This window comes from Botryllus schlosseri, chromosome 11 (assembly GCF_051294905.1).
Source record: "Botryllus schlosseri isolate E-star chromosome 11, Bs_hap1, whole genome shotgun sequence".
NCBI classification, from domain to species: Eukaryota; Metazoa; Chordata; class Ascidiacea; order Stolidobranchia; family Styelidae; genus Botryllus; species Botryllus schlosseri.
Genome location: NC_137246.1, coordinates 6167718 through 6183616, shown reverse-complemented (window position 1 = coordinate 6183616; position 15899 = coordinate 6167718). Strand labels below are relative to the sequence as shown.

Genomic DNA, 15899 nt, shown 5'->3' with positions numbered 1-15899 from the left:
TCTTCCCAACGACGCGAAATCTGTCGTCTCGATAATTATTGGCACAAATCGAATTATCTAATAGATGTCACTATCTCATCACTATCTCATCACCTTCAAAAGTTAGCCAGCAGTTTAAGATCAGCTATTACGTCACATGACCTGTTTATGATAGTAAAACTTGATCCGTTGATGATTTGAGACTGAAAATTGGAATTAGGACATGGACACTTTTTGTCGAATTGGCCTATTCGAATCCGAACTGAATGGGTGATAAATTAAAATGACTCGAGTTGGGTCGGGTCAAACGTTACGATCAAATAGGGACTTGTGACTCGTATTGCGAGCGTAGCGTATTTAACTAGCTAAGCAGGCTGGTATGGCAACCATTGGCATTCTGTTGCCCCATGTTGTCTAGTTAGTTACATCCTGCATCATCTTGGGTCTCTTGCGTCCATGTTATTATCGCCAATCAAAGGTGGTCCGTAAAGTAATAGTGCGCACCAGAGCTGTAACACCAATGGATTATTCGGCGGGAGTATGCCGGGAGTATTATCGGGAGTATACCGGAAACCCAGATTCGGCTATGCTGCTTCTATGCTCTGATATGAGATCGATCTTTGTTCAGTTATAAAATATTCTACCGAGGCCTACAATTCTACCTAATATTGTGGCACTTCAAATGCCCACTAGCTGCAAAATTATAACGCGACGGCTTTTAAGATGTCGTGATGCATTTATACGATCACACGGTGTCTGTACTAATTATTTTGACACACTATGCCAAGTACAACAACAATTTTATTCAAATATTTAAAAAGGCAATTTTTCGTGCAAGGCGTGACTAGTAAATCACATTTTCACTATGTGTATGAAATGCTAGTCTACAAGGTCCCGTTGAATAGCGCCTATTCGCAAATACATTGAATACCGCTATCATTGGTGCTGCGGCCCGTGGCGCCATCAAAATCCAAGAAATTGGCCCGCGAGCACATTTGAGACTGAGACCTCTGGTCTAGGTAGTATTTGTGCTCACCTGCGTATACTCGATCATGAGTCTTCCGGTGCGCAGCGAGTCGTGCGCCGACCAGGCAGCCATCGTGAACCTGAACAGCTTCATCGATTGTTATGTAGTTTGAATGAATATTGAAGATTTGACAACCTATCTAAACTAAATCGACATAACATGTGAAGATAATTGACGATCACGACGAATTGTGACAAGATTATATATTAGATTCATTGATTTTCGGCACCTAGAGGACATCATGTGAAGATCTCATTTCAACCTCGTTAAATCTCCTAGCTTTGATATGCCTCATAGACTAGGGTTGCCATACGTCCGGAATTTCCCGGACATGTCCGGAATTTCACTGTTCAAACTGCGTTCGGGAGGAAATTCTAAAATATGCCTAAATGTCCGGAATTTTGAAGGCTTGAAAATAAAATCGACATTTTTTCGTAAATCAACATAAACGATATAATTTTGGGCAGATTTAACCCACTTGAGATTTTTCTTCGCGCTGCGCGCGATTTGGTGTCGCATTCCTTTCTTTTAATACGTACTCCACCACTGGCCTCGCAAAACATGCAGTCAAAATTAATTAAAGATAACCATAATTTCCTGAAATATGTCTAATTGTAATAGCAATCATAGGAGAACGGTATCTTCCTAGAGTCGATTAAGGCCATTTGGATGCTTTAGTCAAATATAGGGGCTCTAAACCTGAGGGTTGTTTGCATTTATTCTAGGGCTTGCGAAGATGTTGAACGTAATGGACTTCCAAAATAGGCCATGAGTAAGTTTGGGCAAAGGTGCTGACCGTTTTTTAGTAATCAGCTTGTCAAATTTTGAGCTGGGCCACAGAACATTTTCAAATTCGAAATGAAGTCGGGACCATAAAAAGTTGAAAACTAACCTGCAACCCGCGGGTTCAGACCGGCATTTAGGCTCATAAATAGTCTTATCCGTATGACATGACTTTACGATGTATAATTACTTTCCCTGCATTTTCGAAGTCATCAGCATCCTCCACCAGCTCTACTGTTATGCTCATGTGTGCGGAGGGAAGATAAAAATTTTATATTAATATATGGAAGATCCAATATTATAGACAGATTTCAGTCACAAAATTTAACAACCAGATCCATATAGAAACTAGATGCATATAGTAAGCCCCGGAAGTTTCATCGATTACAATATGGTGGGCTCAGAATCAGTGTTTAGTTGGATGGCAGGGACTGAAAATATGATATTTCGGTCCTGGTTACAACACACAACCACATAAATGCACTGATGTATCATTATTGGGGCTCCTGATCCGGATCGTGACCACCTTTGGTCGATAGGCAAAGATTTGCTAGTGTGACGTCATATTGATAGACAACGTATCATACCTCATTATAACATCCGCTAGTGGGCGCTAAAGATGGTCCGGAATTTGCCTCACAAAAATATGGTAACCCAATCATAGACGCACATTTTAATCATCATATGCAAACGTACGTTGCACAACATGTGGTTCAAAGATAGCTAAATTTTCTTTCAAAGCGATGCTGATGAACAGGCTGGGCTCTATTTATATAGCGCTACTTAACACGAAGCCGTCTGAGAGAAATGATTTTTCTTGAACTAGGAATGAGTTTAATTTGTGCTTAAACTTCTAAGTTTCAGCAACGGCAATCATCCTAAATATAGTACGATTTTAAATGTCATAATTCAGCTCAGTTCAGTTTATTAGGAATTTCATCAATTCAAAACAAAACAAGACTGCGATACAATCAGGATTGGGCACAATGGTTCGAGTACTCGAATCAGGATCGAGTATTAATTTTAATGATTCGAGTCGAGTAGTAAAATACGATTTTTCCAGGAATGAAATTATAGGCTCCTTTTAACTGAAAGTTAACTAAGGAGAATTATAGTTTTGATACTATTTTCCAGTGGGGAAGCATTGAAACCTTGATTGGCCGTGTCGCAGCTCACGAGACATAGTACAAATCTACGAACGATACTCGAAATAACACATTTCCGAAGTCATGATCATCCCACAACATTGTCACGAAGTGCAATGAAATCGGTATAGTTGGAAAAATACCGAAGTATCTTTGATGTGATGGATAACAGGCATTATGTTCTTTGTGGTTGCATAAAGGTTGCATATTTGAACTTTAACATAGAACATTATGTTGTGACGACATAATGAGTGATACTTGAATACTCGACTGAACTCGAATCGTAATACGTGATTCAGAATCGAGTCACTCAGGTGCTCGATTTTGCCCAGCCCTAGCATACAATGAAAACATAGCAAGATGTCGAAACGACTTGTAGTATTCTTTGAAATCAGACACCCACCTGGGCATAGGCGATGCAAAGAGCAAGCATGTACACTGAATGAAAATTCAAAGAAGATTGCACAAATAACAAGTAACAAAATGAGGTGACATGTGGCGTAAGGCGAGGTCGATATGACAGGCGCTGGTGGTCCGGTAAACTTGAGGGCTGACTAGTATTCATTCAGTAGACATTGCTTGTATTTCGACTTGAATGTTGACATGCACGATGGCCATCGGAAAACCGGCAAGATACTGTTTCACAAATCAGGTCCGGCATATTTGATAGAGCGATGATCTTTCCTATTGACCATATGATAGTTGTAAGACGATGACGCGCGGGTAGTGTATTGAGCTTTTGATTCCGAGGTGAAGAAGTCATCGAAATTTTCTGGTAGAGACCGCAATAAAACTGATACATAAAATTGCTAGTTCACGCATATATTTTATGTTCAGCACACCGAATCTTTTGGGCAGTGATTTGTTGGACGCGCAACCTGACTCCCTTGTGGCCCTCTGGCTATGACACGAAGAACCTGATGTTGCAGTTTTGCAGCGGTTTGAGTGCGCTAACACTGGCAGTTGTCCAATATCATCAAGGAATTGATCTAATAATGTTTGACAACCACTGTACTAGACTATAAATTTTTGCCAAATTAGTTGAAGCGACACCATTCGCCACGTTATTACCCGATACGTAGCCAACTACACGCATTATATTACTGGCATCCACCAGTAAATTTCTGGTAAATTGCACTCGGTTTGAAGATGCTTTTCCAGAAAAGACATATATGTCTGCTAGACAATTGATAATCACTTCCAGACAAACGTTTATCCAATCACGGCGCAGTGGTGTACTGTATCTCTGTTTAATTCGTATCGATGCTCACTACCACCGTAAGCTGTGTTGGGCTCACTGAACGTGCAGGTTCCGCTTGTAATCCGTGGATTCTGGTGCAATAAGGCATCCTTTTACCTGCGTTTTGAGATTAATGGGTAGCCTAAAATTTAAAGGGGTGACGACTCTCATTCTGCGTACTTGAAAATGTAGTGTACTAAAAAGCCTACATTGTATAGTTTTCCGCATCAGAGGTACGTGTAGAGTTGAGTTGGATAGTTCTATCCGAGTATTGGAAGTCCATATAGGAGAATTCTGATTATTACAGTGCTATATTTTGACCTTATACGCACTGCGGAACACCGCCGGTAAATTATGCGACAGGCTTATGGATATTGAGCAATGAAAATTACGCTTCTTGTATAGTCTGCTAGCCTGTGATAATGGCGGGTATGAATTCTTCGTATTAACGGTGTCCAACCTGCGTCAGTTACAACGTTAATTAAAAAAGAATGAGTGGCCGTCGACATGCAATTGTATATTGAAGTTTTGTACTTCCAAGAAGCTCTTCAAGTGGAATTTAGGAATCGGCTCGCGCGCCGCCATACAGAATAGTTTGCATATACACTAGGGTTGTCCAAAATTTAGAAAATCTCAAAAATGATAGGTATCAATGTCTCATTTTATAGATTATTGATAAAAAAAAACAGCAATGAGCCTGGAATAAGCTTATAGATTATTGATGAAAAAAAACAGCAATGAGTCTGGAATAAGCTCACAGGAAAGTCGTCAAGATTTGTCGCAAAGCGTTCGAAAGTAGCTACGACGAGTGGGCGTGCCGGCGACCATAGAACGGCAACAAGACTGGTAATCACGAAATCACGGCTCTCGATTGGCTAATCGGCTATGCTTAAATGATCACGACGGTAGTGGCTTGCTGATCCGTTGTTGGAGTCTGCTAACGGCGGTGATTCTGTAAGCGCATTGTAGGTTGGTTGGCAGATAATGATTTAGGATTCATTTAGGATTCGTACAGGACATGTCGAGATACTAAATACATGATGATGAACAAACAACAGCTGCTTCACATAAACCTAAAGCATGACTGGCTTAACTGGCTTACTGTGAAGGAAACCGCCGTAGCCTACACGTCTGTTTTGACCGAGGGAAAACACAGAACATGCGGAGGAATATTGCAAAGGCGCTTATGTAAGTGGCGAACGAATTTCTTGTTTCAGAAGGAATGCATCATCATTGAATACAAATATAAAGCTTAACAGTGGCACAATTTTGTCTGATCTTATTAGGTTACAGTCGTGGTTGAAGTCTTGAATGCCCTAAGGATTGGCTGAATCAGTCGTTTATGCTGGGGACATATTAGACTCTTGCAGTAAAATGAATTCACTCGTAAGTGCTGTCAAAGTCGTCAATGATGCCGCACAAAGAGTTGAGTCCAAGAAATACCTAGTATGGTTGCAATTACATCAGTGCTCCTACTATTCTGGGCCAGTGCTCCTACTATTCTGGGCGTGAGTAAAGTATTTTAGCCATCGCAAACTGGTGCAGCACACCATATGTAGGATGGATGCCGCACAAAATCTTATCTGCTTAGAAGATGTTACATGGGCCGACCAGATAGTTTATATATTGGAGCCTTGATGAAGCCCCGCAGAAATGTAACTATCGCACCGCTTCAATGCATTTTAAGCTCATTTTATATCCATGTCTGGTTTGATTCCAGCATTTGTAGTGTTGCAGCCGGTAATGATTTAAGATTCATTCAGGACATGCCAAGATACCAGCAAACTGTCTTTTTGCTGGCCATACCATCATAATCTCTGCCTACCTTTACACCTCTTTCTACGGCATCATTGACGGCTTTGACAGCACTTCCGAGTGAATTCGTTTTGCTGCAACCTGCAAGAGTTTATTAAGTCCCCAGCATCTATGGCTGATTCAGCCAGTCCTTAGAGCATTCAAGATTTCAGTTATATAGCACGGCTGGAGCCCAATAAGATCAGACAAAGTAGTGTCATTGTTAAGTTTTATATTTGTATTTAATGATGATGCATCCCTTCTGAAACAAGAAATTCGTACGTCACTTGCATAAGCGCCTTTGCAATATTCCTCGGCGTGTTCTGCGCTTTCCCTCGGTCAAAACAGACATGTTGGCTACGGCGGTTTCCTTCAGAGTTAGCCAGTCCTGCTTTTGGTTTGTATGAAGCAGCTTGTTTGTTCATCATCATGTATCTAGTATCTCGACATGTCCTGAATGAATCTTAGATCATTATCTGCCAACCAACCTACAATGCGCTTACAGAATCACCGCTGTTAGCACACTCCTGTAACAATGCTAAGCAGCAAGCCACCACCATCGGGATCATTGAAGCATAGCCGATTAGCCAATCGACAGCCGTGATTTCGTGATTACTAGTCCTGTTGCCGTTCTATGGTCGCTGGCACGCCCACTCGTCGGTAGCTACTTTCAAACGCTTTGCGACAAATCTTAACGACTTTCCTGTGAGCTTATTCCAGGCTCATTGCTGTTTTTTATCGATAATCTATAGAATGAGACATTCATACCAGTGTTGGGATCAAGTCACTACCTTCGAGTCACGAGTCATTTCGAGTCATTGCACATTTTGACTCGAGTCAAGTCAAGTCAATCGATTTTCGAAGGTGACTCGAGTCAAGTCAAGTCACTCGATTTTTGGAGGTGACTCGAGTCAAGTCGAGTCAAGTCAAGTCAAGTCACGAGTCAAGTCACATTTCAAGTCAAGTTGCCTTTTCGAACTATGAGGCATGCTTACGTCATTGCATTTTGCTAGCTGCCGGAAATACAGATTGAGTGGTCATTTATTCTGAACCGATGAAAGAATATGAAGTTAAATATACACACAAGAAGGCGCTGCATCGGTCACATATACGTAGAAATGCTAAACTATACGTATGTGTTAGCATAGCCTCAGCTTATAGTTACCAGCCAAAATAAAGAATAGCAATAGAGGAACGAATTGATAAGATGCAATACATCACCCATTTACAAATTGATATGATACAATTCGAGCATGCGCCAATGGTTGAGGACTATATAAACTATATTCGAATTCAATTTCAATAAAACAAGAAGTTTGGTTCAGGTAATATCAGAGAACAGTAATAGACATTTTGCTACTAAATTACTTTACTAAGCTAGTTTACGACAGCGTAAACGACAGCGATCACTTCGTTAGCGGTCAATTTATCTGTGAGAGAACAATGGAGGCTCAGTAAAACACACGATCACTGGATGATTGGTCGCTCTCACGGGTTACACCAGCGTTTCGCGAACAATCGGATAGCAAGATACAGTGATTTTTATCGACATCGAATGCTTGATGACTTGAAATTGACTCGTGAATTTTGCTTCGAGTCAAGAGTCAATCCACATTTCTGATACGCTAAGTCAAGTCAAGTCAAGTCATTTTAGCAAAGTGACTCGAGTCAAGTCAAGTCATACGAAAAAAGTGACTCAAGTCATCCCAACACTGATTCATACCCATCATTTTTGAGATTTTCCAAATTTTGGACAACCCCAATATACACATAAGAAGTTGCAGTCATACCTCGAAAATTGTAATCGATTCTGTCAGGTATTCACCAACCTTCCAATGGCTACCATTAAAACCCCTCATACATATGTCTGTGGGATTGATTTAAGGTCTCCAGTAAACGCTTTACTGAGGTTGTTGCTTTGTTGTTGGTTTTTGGTTCTTAGGATATTCTTCCTATAGATTAAAGTACGATAGTGCTGATGTGATGTTACTTTCACGTTTTATCCTGATTGGTCTGCTTTCTGAGCTATGTCGTCATTTCTAATTATTCCAAATCCGCAGGTTACAATAGCAGTAAAAATAGGGTCACCATATTTTGGAATCGCGTACCATATCAGAAAAGCTGGTTGCTAAACTGAAATCAGCCGATTTCGCCATTTCTGCTGAAAATTTGGTGGGTTGACTAAAGAAAAAGGTCATAACTTTCGCGCGACTAACGATTTACACACCTGTTACTTAAATTTAGTGGTGCTGACTAAAAAAAAGTCGATCGAACCACGAATTTCCCACTCGAACGTCCGTCTTCGCCCTTTGGCGTCATTTATGCCCATTTCCACTTGAACTTGACTCAAATAACGTGGATATCTGGCATTTAGATGATCCTTTACGGCTGCCTGCTGGTTCGCATGTGACCGTACGCAGTAGCAATAATCGAATTGCGACTGTGAATAGCAAAAATATTGGACGGTCGGACACCCCTGATTTATGGGTTTGTCGACTTACAACATAATTATCTCAGCAGCATCAGATTCAACATTCTAACCTTAATTCTCACCCTGACAGCTTCAACGAATGTACCATTGCACATTATAGAACGATATTTGCTTCTTTGGGTTGATCGGATAAAGTATGCCAATAGCGTACGTTTGCAAGAACCTCGTACATTATATATAACGGAGGATACGTTGGCTTGTATAGCACGAAACGTTAGAGATATAGAAGAAAGCTGTGATACGAATATTTTTCGCGTTGATGGTTTTGTTCCATGTGCATGGCGTGGGTTTATCGAATATAAAGGGGTTCTTGAACATTTTGTGATCGCGGGGATCTTCAAGTTTGTGGGCGGTTGCACGCACCCATAGAATTTCAGACGTCGATGACCGACAGGTTATCGCATCAAGCCCAGCTCAATTCAGGCTATTCCATGCCCAAAATTAGTTAACTAATAAGTAGACAAGCTAGGCACAGTCACACACACGACGTAATTCTCAAAAGGATGATGTTTTTCGTAGTTTCCTATTGCCCTTTCACGGACTACCTAAAACTAGTTAACGTATTCGGCGGTACATAGAGCCAGCTTAAGAACCCCTGGATTATAGGATATAATACACTGAGAAGCCCGTCGGTATCTACTGCGTGCAATTGTCCACACACACACACACACACAGTGAACCCTGAAATTATCGCAACATTCTACCTTCATCTAGTTTCAATCCCTTGTCAGATATTGGATAGCCATCGTTACTGCATAGAATGTTGTGTTTCTCGCTGGTATCGTGGTCGAAGCACGAAACGCTACGCGTTGTAAGACTCATGATTGAGTATGCGGGAGGCTGTAGCCAACATCGAATAGTCGTGGAAAATTCACAGCGCGGTGAAGAGATTCAATACCTAGAGGGACCCGTTATTCGTTTACCGTACGTCACTGATGGTATAGAAACGGTGAACAGTACAGCTGGTCTTTGGGAGATTTATCGTTTCGTTGCGAGGAAACTTGGAAACGGACTTCCGGCAGGACCCGGCCATAAGGAAGGTTACTTTGAAGGTGAGATGCATTTTGGAAAGTGAGATCTATTTACGGTGAAGCCCTGGTTATATCGTCGCAGTGGTATCAAAGTAGCTTACGTCCAGTTTCCAAAAAAAAATCAAAAATCCAAAAAAAAATCAAGTTTCTGAAAAAACGTTTCGGCCATATCTTGGCCATGGTTATGTCTGTCTCATAAATTCAAAGTTAATCAGGGTCAGTATATGGCTGAAAGAATATGAAAACTTTACGTAAAGTCAATTTTCTCAATGTGTATAATGGCCACAAGCTACTTTGATAACACTGCGACAATATGATAAAATGAAAATATTGTTCAGCGGGCGCGGGTTTTGCACTAGCGAGCGTTTTGGAGCAAAACTATACACATCTCCATGCCATCAGGTATATATAGGAAACGTTTATTGTGTATGAAATGTTACAATTCTGGCCGACTATGCTAATATGTGGCCCAGTGTTAGGATGACTCGATTCAAATTCATTGAATGACTGACTGAAATAGAGTCACTGCCTCCCCTAAAATGACTCACCTTGAACTCGACGTATGAAAGCTGTGAAATGGTTCGTGCTTCGGAGACAATTTTTAACGTCAATTTTAAAGTCGTCAAATATTGCCCCCAGAAACCAATCCGAACCCTTCTGCTGCATTAGAAATGAACGCGTCATCAATACCAATGCTTGATATACCGGATTCCATTTCCATTTACATTTTTTATATGATGGTTGTTGTTGTTGTTGTTATTGATTAATATTTGATTGGCGATTATAACGCGAATGTGGTTTTGTTCGCCATGTCCAAAAATGCATTTAACATCTAGGGTTGTACACTGTACATTACATTAGAAAATTCAAAGTCAAATGTATGGCTTCGTAGCGAGAACAAATTCCACAACGTATGGCGAAATATGCGCGTCACTCAACAAGTTCGTTACGGTGAGAACGATATTCTTTCTCCGACTCGTGTCCTCGAGAACTCTTCTCTGGTGTCTGTAATTTCGACATGTCAATAAATAATGGGTGACACTCTCCTCATGACGGCACGTTAAGATATGGCTGAATCTGCTATGCCCAATTTGAATAGGTGCGTCTGTAATTCGCAATGTCCGGTTTCTCGTCGGAACAAAATCGCTTGATACCTTTTCGGCAGTCAATTCACGTCTGCTCTGTGGTAAATGGTTGGAAAACATTCCTCATATTGTCATATATTGTTCTTGGCACTTCGCGCGATATATTGTCACTTGATTTCTGGCTTTTTTATTGGTAGCCCTCCTGAAAATTGAAAATTAAAAATGCGCGCAATTTAGATTGCTGAGTCCGACCAAATTCGCAATTATGATAGAACGTGAGTTCAACACGATATCGATTCTGTTGCGTAGTATAGGGGCGCCATACGTTCGGAATTTCACTGAAAAAAAAACGCGTCCGGGAGGAAATTCTAAAATATGCCTAAATGTCCAGAATTTTGAAGGCTTGACGTACAGGCTCAAGTTATTCGTAAATCAACATGAACAATATTATTTTCAAGCAGCTTTTTATGCTGTTTGAATTTTTTTACACTAATATTAATATGGGCACTATGCACCGCCCTCGCAAAAAAATGCAACCAAAAATGAATATAAATACCCACCATTTACTGAAATGAGTCTAATTGTAATCGCAATCATAAGCTAACGGTTTGTTAATGCCGATCGGATTCTTCAGTCACGGACAATGCTTCCAAATCTTGGGGTCGTATGCCTTGGGGGGATCGCGATAATGTTGTACGTAATCAGCTTCCTAGGCCGTTGGTATAAGTTTAGGCAAGCGGAATTTTTTTAGTAATCAGATTCTCAAGTTTTGAGCTGGGCCAAGGAACATTTTCAAGTTGGAAATGAAATCGCGACCATAAAAAGTTGGAAATCACCGGATTTGCAACCTGCTGGTGCATTTTATAGTAGCCTGATATCAGTGTTGGGATCAAGTCACTACCTTCGAGTCACGAGTCATTTCGAGTCATTGGCCATTTTGACTCGAGTCAAGCCAAGTCAATCGATTTTCAAAGGTGACTCAAGTCAAGTCACTCGATTTTTGGAGGTGACTCAAGTCAAGTCGAGTCAAGTCAAGTCACGAGTCAAGTCACAATTCAAGTCAAGTTGCCTTTTCGAACTATGGGTCATGATGACGTCATTGCATTTTGCTAGCTCTCTGAAATATAGATTGAGTGGTCATTGATTTTGAACCGATGAACGAATGTAGAGTTAAATATACACGCAAGAAGGCGATGTATCGCTCACATATACGCAGAACTGCTAAACCAGAGTTTATAGTTACCAGCCAAAATAGTGAATAGATACGAATTGATAGGGTGCGATACATTACCCATTTATAAATCGATATGATGCAATTCGAGCCTGCGCCAATGGTTGAGGACTAAATAAACTCTATTCGAATTCAATGTCAATAAAACAAGAGGTTTGGTTATGGTAAATAAAACAAGAGGTTTGGTTGTGGTAAAAAGAGCTTTAATACTTTACTATACTAGTTTACGACAACGTAAGCTGTAAGCTTCGATCACTTCGTTAGCGGTCAATTTATTTGTGAGGGAACAATGGAGGCTCAGTAAAACGCTGATTGGTCGATCTCACGGCTACACCAGCGTTTCGCGAACGATCCGAACATATGCAAGAGTTAGTGATTTTTATCGACACCGATTACTTCACGACTTGAAATTGACTCGTGAATTTTGCTCCGAGTCACGAGTCAATCCCTTTTTCTGATACGCCGAGTCAAGTCAAGTCAAGTCATTTTAGCAAAGTGACTCGAGTCGAGTCAAGTCATTCGAAAAAGGTGACTCGAGTCATGACTCGAGTCATCCCAACACTGCCTGATACATGGTAGAATCAATATTATGGACAGAATCCATTCATAAAATTTAACAACCAGATGCATATAGTAAGTACCCAAGAAGTTTCATCGACTACCCTGTGGTGGGGCCAAGATCCGTGCTTTTTTGGGCGAAAAGGGGCTGAAAAAATGTAGTTCGGACCTGATTAAAACACACAACCAGATAGCCGCACCGACCTAACAGTACATCAGGGCTAAGAGACGCTTAGGAGTACAGAACTTCATGACACATTTGAATAAAATATTCATTTTATTCCCGAAGCTTTTCGGCTGACCCTCGTCAGGGGAATATCGTCAGCAATAATGCGAGAATTCGAATAACTATGTTCAGCAACAATATATATCGCTAATTATGACGTCACACAGAAAATATACAAAGTTAGGAAAACGAGAGAACTGAAGCGTTGGCATGGAGATAGCGAAGCAAAACAAGTTAATGCGCGATTTTCAAGTGATACACAAATTCTTTCTGTTGGCATAGACTAGGTTTGCTCATAGTGATGATGGTGGACTCAAGAACAGACAAATGAAATAAATTGCGACCCTTAGCCAATATAGAGAACATGTCCTCGTGATAGTTAGCAGCACACGTATGATTTTCTAGTAAATGTTTGCCTATAGAAGATTTTTGACCCATGGCCTGGTTATGTTCAAGAACAAGCGGATTGTTAAGCTGCGAATTTGAGATATAAGATTTGACAGATGGTGGAATGTGTTCTTTGATACGGTCCTGCAACCGTTTGGAAGTTCTCCCTACGTACCGACAATCGCAGTGGCACTTGAATTCATAAATTACGTTGCTTTGTTTTATAGCCGGGAGAACGTCCTTTCGGGTTGCAGGAAACATTGGTATCGTGGTAAAAACAACATTGGTTTTCACCGCTGGATAACAGCGGTAGACTGCTGAAGTTATCTGTGTCTCAAATCGATAAGAAACCGGGCCAATCCAAGGAAGATGAATGTACACATCCCTATTTTCACGAGAAATTACTTCGGGGGTTTCTTCTGGTTTGGTATCATTCCAATGACTTAACTTTTTACTTATTGTCCGCTTAATAACATACTCTGGGTATCCGTTGTCAATGAAAATTTTACGGATGTAGTCAAGTTCATTATTCAATTTGACCTCGGAACAAATCATCAGGACCGTATCAAAGAACACATTCCACCATCTGTCAAATCTTATATCTCAAATTCGCAGCTTAACAATCCGCTTGTTCTTGAACATAACCAGGCCATGGGTCAAAAATCTTCTATAGGCAAACATTTACTAGAAAATCATACGTGTGCTGCTAACTATCACGAGGACATGTTCTCTATATTGGCTAAGGGTCGCAATTTATTTCATTTGTCTGTTCTTGAGTCCACCATCATCACTATGAGCAAACCTAGTCTATGCCAACAGAAAGAATTTGTGTATCACTTGAAAATCGCGCATTAACTTGTTTTGCTTCGCTATCTCCATGCCAACGCTTCAGTTCTCTCGTTTTCCTAACTTTGTATATTTTCTGTGTGACGTCATAATTAGCGATATATATTGTTGCTGAACATAGTTATTCGAATTCTCGCATTATTGCTGACGATATTCCCCTGACGAGGGTCAGCCGAAAAGCTTCGGGAATAAAATGAATATTTTATTCAAATGTACATCAGGGCTGTCAAACACAATCCGTACGGGCCAGACAGGGCGACGATTTTATCCGGCTCATGAAGAAATCTATTGCAGACCCCAACAAGTGGCCTAGCAATCACCAGAGCTCACATTACAGATGGCGCAATTAATGACCCATGTTCCACTCCATTCATGTAGGCCTGTATACAGATGATGAGCATTGCTTTGCTAGTGTGACGTCATATTGACGGAGAGTGTGTTATAAACTCATTTTCAAATCCGCTAGTTGGCGCTAAGTAGTGTCCGGAATTTGCGTCACAAAAATATGGTAGCCCTGGCGTAGTAGTAAGTCTTGAACACTAAAAAATGTCATAAACATTAATCTGACCCGCGCGGTGCCCCGTAAACCTCGTGCAGCCATTTGGAACCGAAAAGGTTGGTCATCCCTGACTTGGGCATGCGAGTAGTACTTCCAGCAACGTACTGTACAGTGTACAATGTACATACACATCCCACGATCATGTCGTCTCGGTAGCATCGAAATGGCATGGCACCAAGTGCTTCGAATTTGGCGAGGTCTAGATGATATGTATCTGCACCTACATCCGGCTTTCCACTTCCGCGCACAAACTTAGACACTCGCTCTATATTGCAGGAATTTATAACTCGGTTCGATCCACTTTCATCTTTGGAGGACGTAGGAAATCACCTGGGCAGCATCGAATTCAACAGGCTAATCATTTGAAAGACGTCGAGAAATGGCTGGAATCGAATCGATTCCTGGGTGGGAACTCTCCTTTCTTTGTCGATTTTATTTTTTTCGCTCTGATAGAACGGCACAACAGTCTATTCCCGCGCTTCACCGATCGGTTGCCAAATATCAAGAAGTTCATCCATTCTATAAAAGAATTGCCAAGAATGGGTTCTTTTCTTCAACTTGGAATTAATGGCGACGTGGATCGAGTTTACAATCTATTCGTAAATAAGTTACCGAATACCGTGGCAACGGTAGTGACCGATAACTGAAACGTCATAACCGCCCTTTGAGCATGGTATGCGGTTACTTGTCTTGTTGACGTGCACGCGATAAGATATTGCACATATCTGTTTTCGATCCGCATTACTTTTCTATATCCCCAGCGAGTGTTGAAATGTTCACTGTTCATTCAACTGTCGCTTTATGTATTGCGTTTATCATCAATAAACCGGCTACTTGTGTTCCATATAGTGTGGCATGATGAAGATGACTCCCGCTTTGTCAAGGTGAACTCGAAGCTCATTTAGTGTAGGCACGAGGCGTTAACAGGACTGTCGGTAATTTGTGTAAATACCAAGACGTTGTAGCATTGCGATATGTCAGGTGGAGGGATCATAGTCCGTCGTAAACCTCTTGGAAGTAACGTTGACTTCCTACCCTTACCGTGGACTGCATAATATCGCGAAGCAATGTTGTGTGATATTTATCAACTCATTGTGGCGCGGCAACGTATGTTACTTGGATTGGTATTATCAAGAACGGTGTTACTATAGTCATATCCATCGATTCGGACATGGATTGACGCAGTGTCTTTCAGTTCGATTGCTTGATAGTCGTTGGGTGCCAATGGCAGCCGAGTCTATGCGTGACTCTGTAGATCAGTGATTCCCAAGCGCGGCCGCGAGGGCCGCATGCGGCCCCCAGATAGCCTTCTTGCGGCCCCCAAAATATATTAGGAAATCGATTTATGACAAATAAAATTTATATTTATAAAATACTCTTTCTTGGCTTGGCCTCTGCAGTTTTTAATTATAGAATTGCAGGGAAGTTGTGAGTATAGACTGCTAGCGTTACGTCACTGCTGTTTCAATGCAATGTGCCCGAACTTTCCAGTTGAACAAGCAGTAGGTATAGATATA

At 41.1% G+C, this 15899-nt stretch overlaps 1 protein-coding gene across 1 annotated transcript; it reads left to right on the top strand.

Moving 5' to 3' along the window:
* Nucleotides 1-9177: 9177 nt before the first annotated feature.
* Nucleotides 9178-15228, top strand: LOC145451109 (uncharacterized). The gene is made up of 2 exons (XM_080329595.1): nt 9178-9511; nt 14659-15228. Exons 1-2 carry the CDS (start codon nt 9220-9222, stop codon nt 15027-15029), a joined length of 663 nt encoding a protein of 220 aa, XP_080185721.1. The 5' UTR covers nt 9178-9219; the 3' UTR covers nt 15030-15228.
* Nucleotides 15229-15899: the final 671 nt, after the last annotated feature.

Coding starts and splice junctions, on each gene's coding strand:
- LOC145451109 (XM_080329595.1), top strand. CDS start 9,220: ATGTTGTGTTTCTCGCTGGTATCGTGGTCGAAGCACGAAACGCTACGC. Junction 9,512..14,658: donor TAAGGAAGGTTACTTTGAAG/GTGAGATGCATT, acceptor TCTATATTGCAG/GAATTTATAACTCGGTTCGA.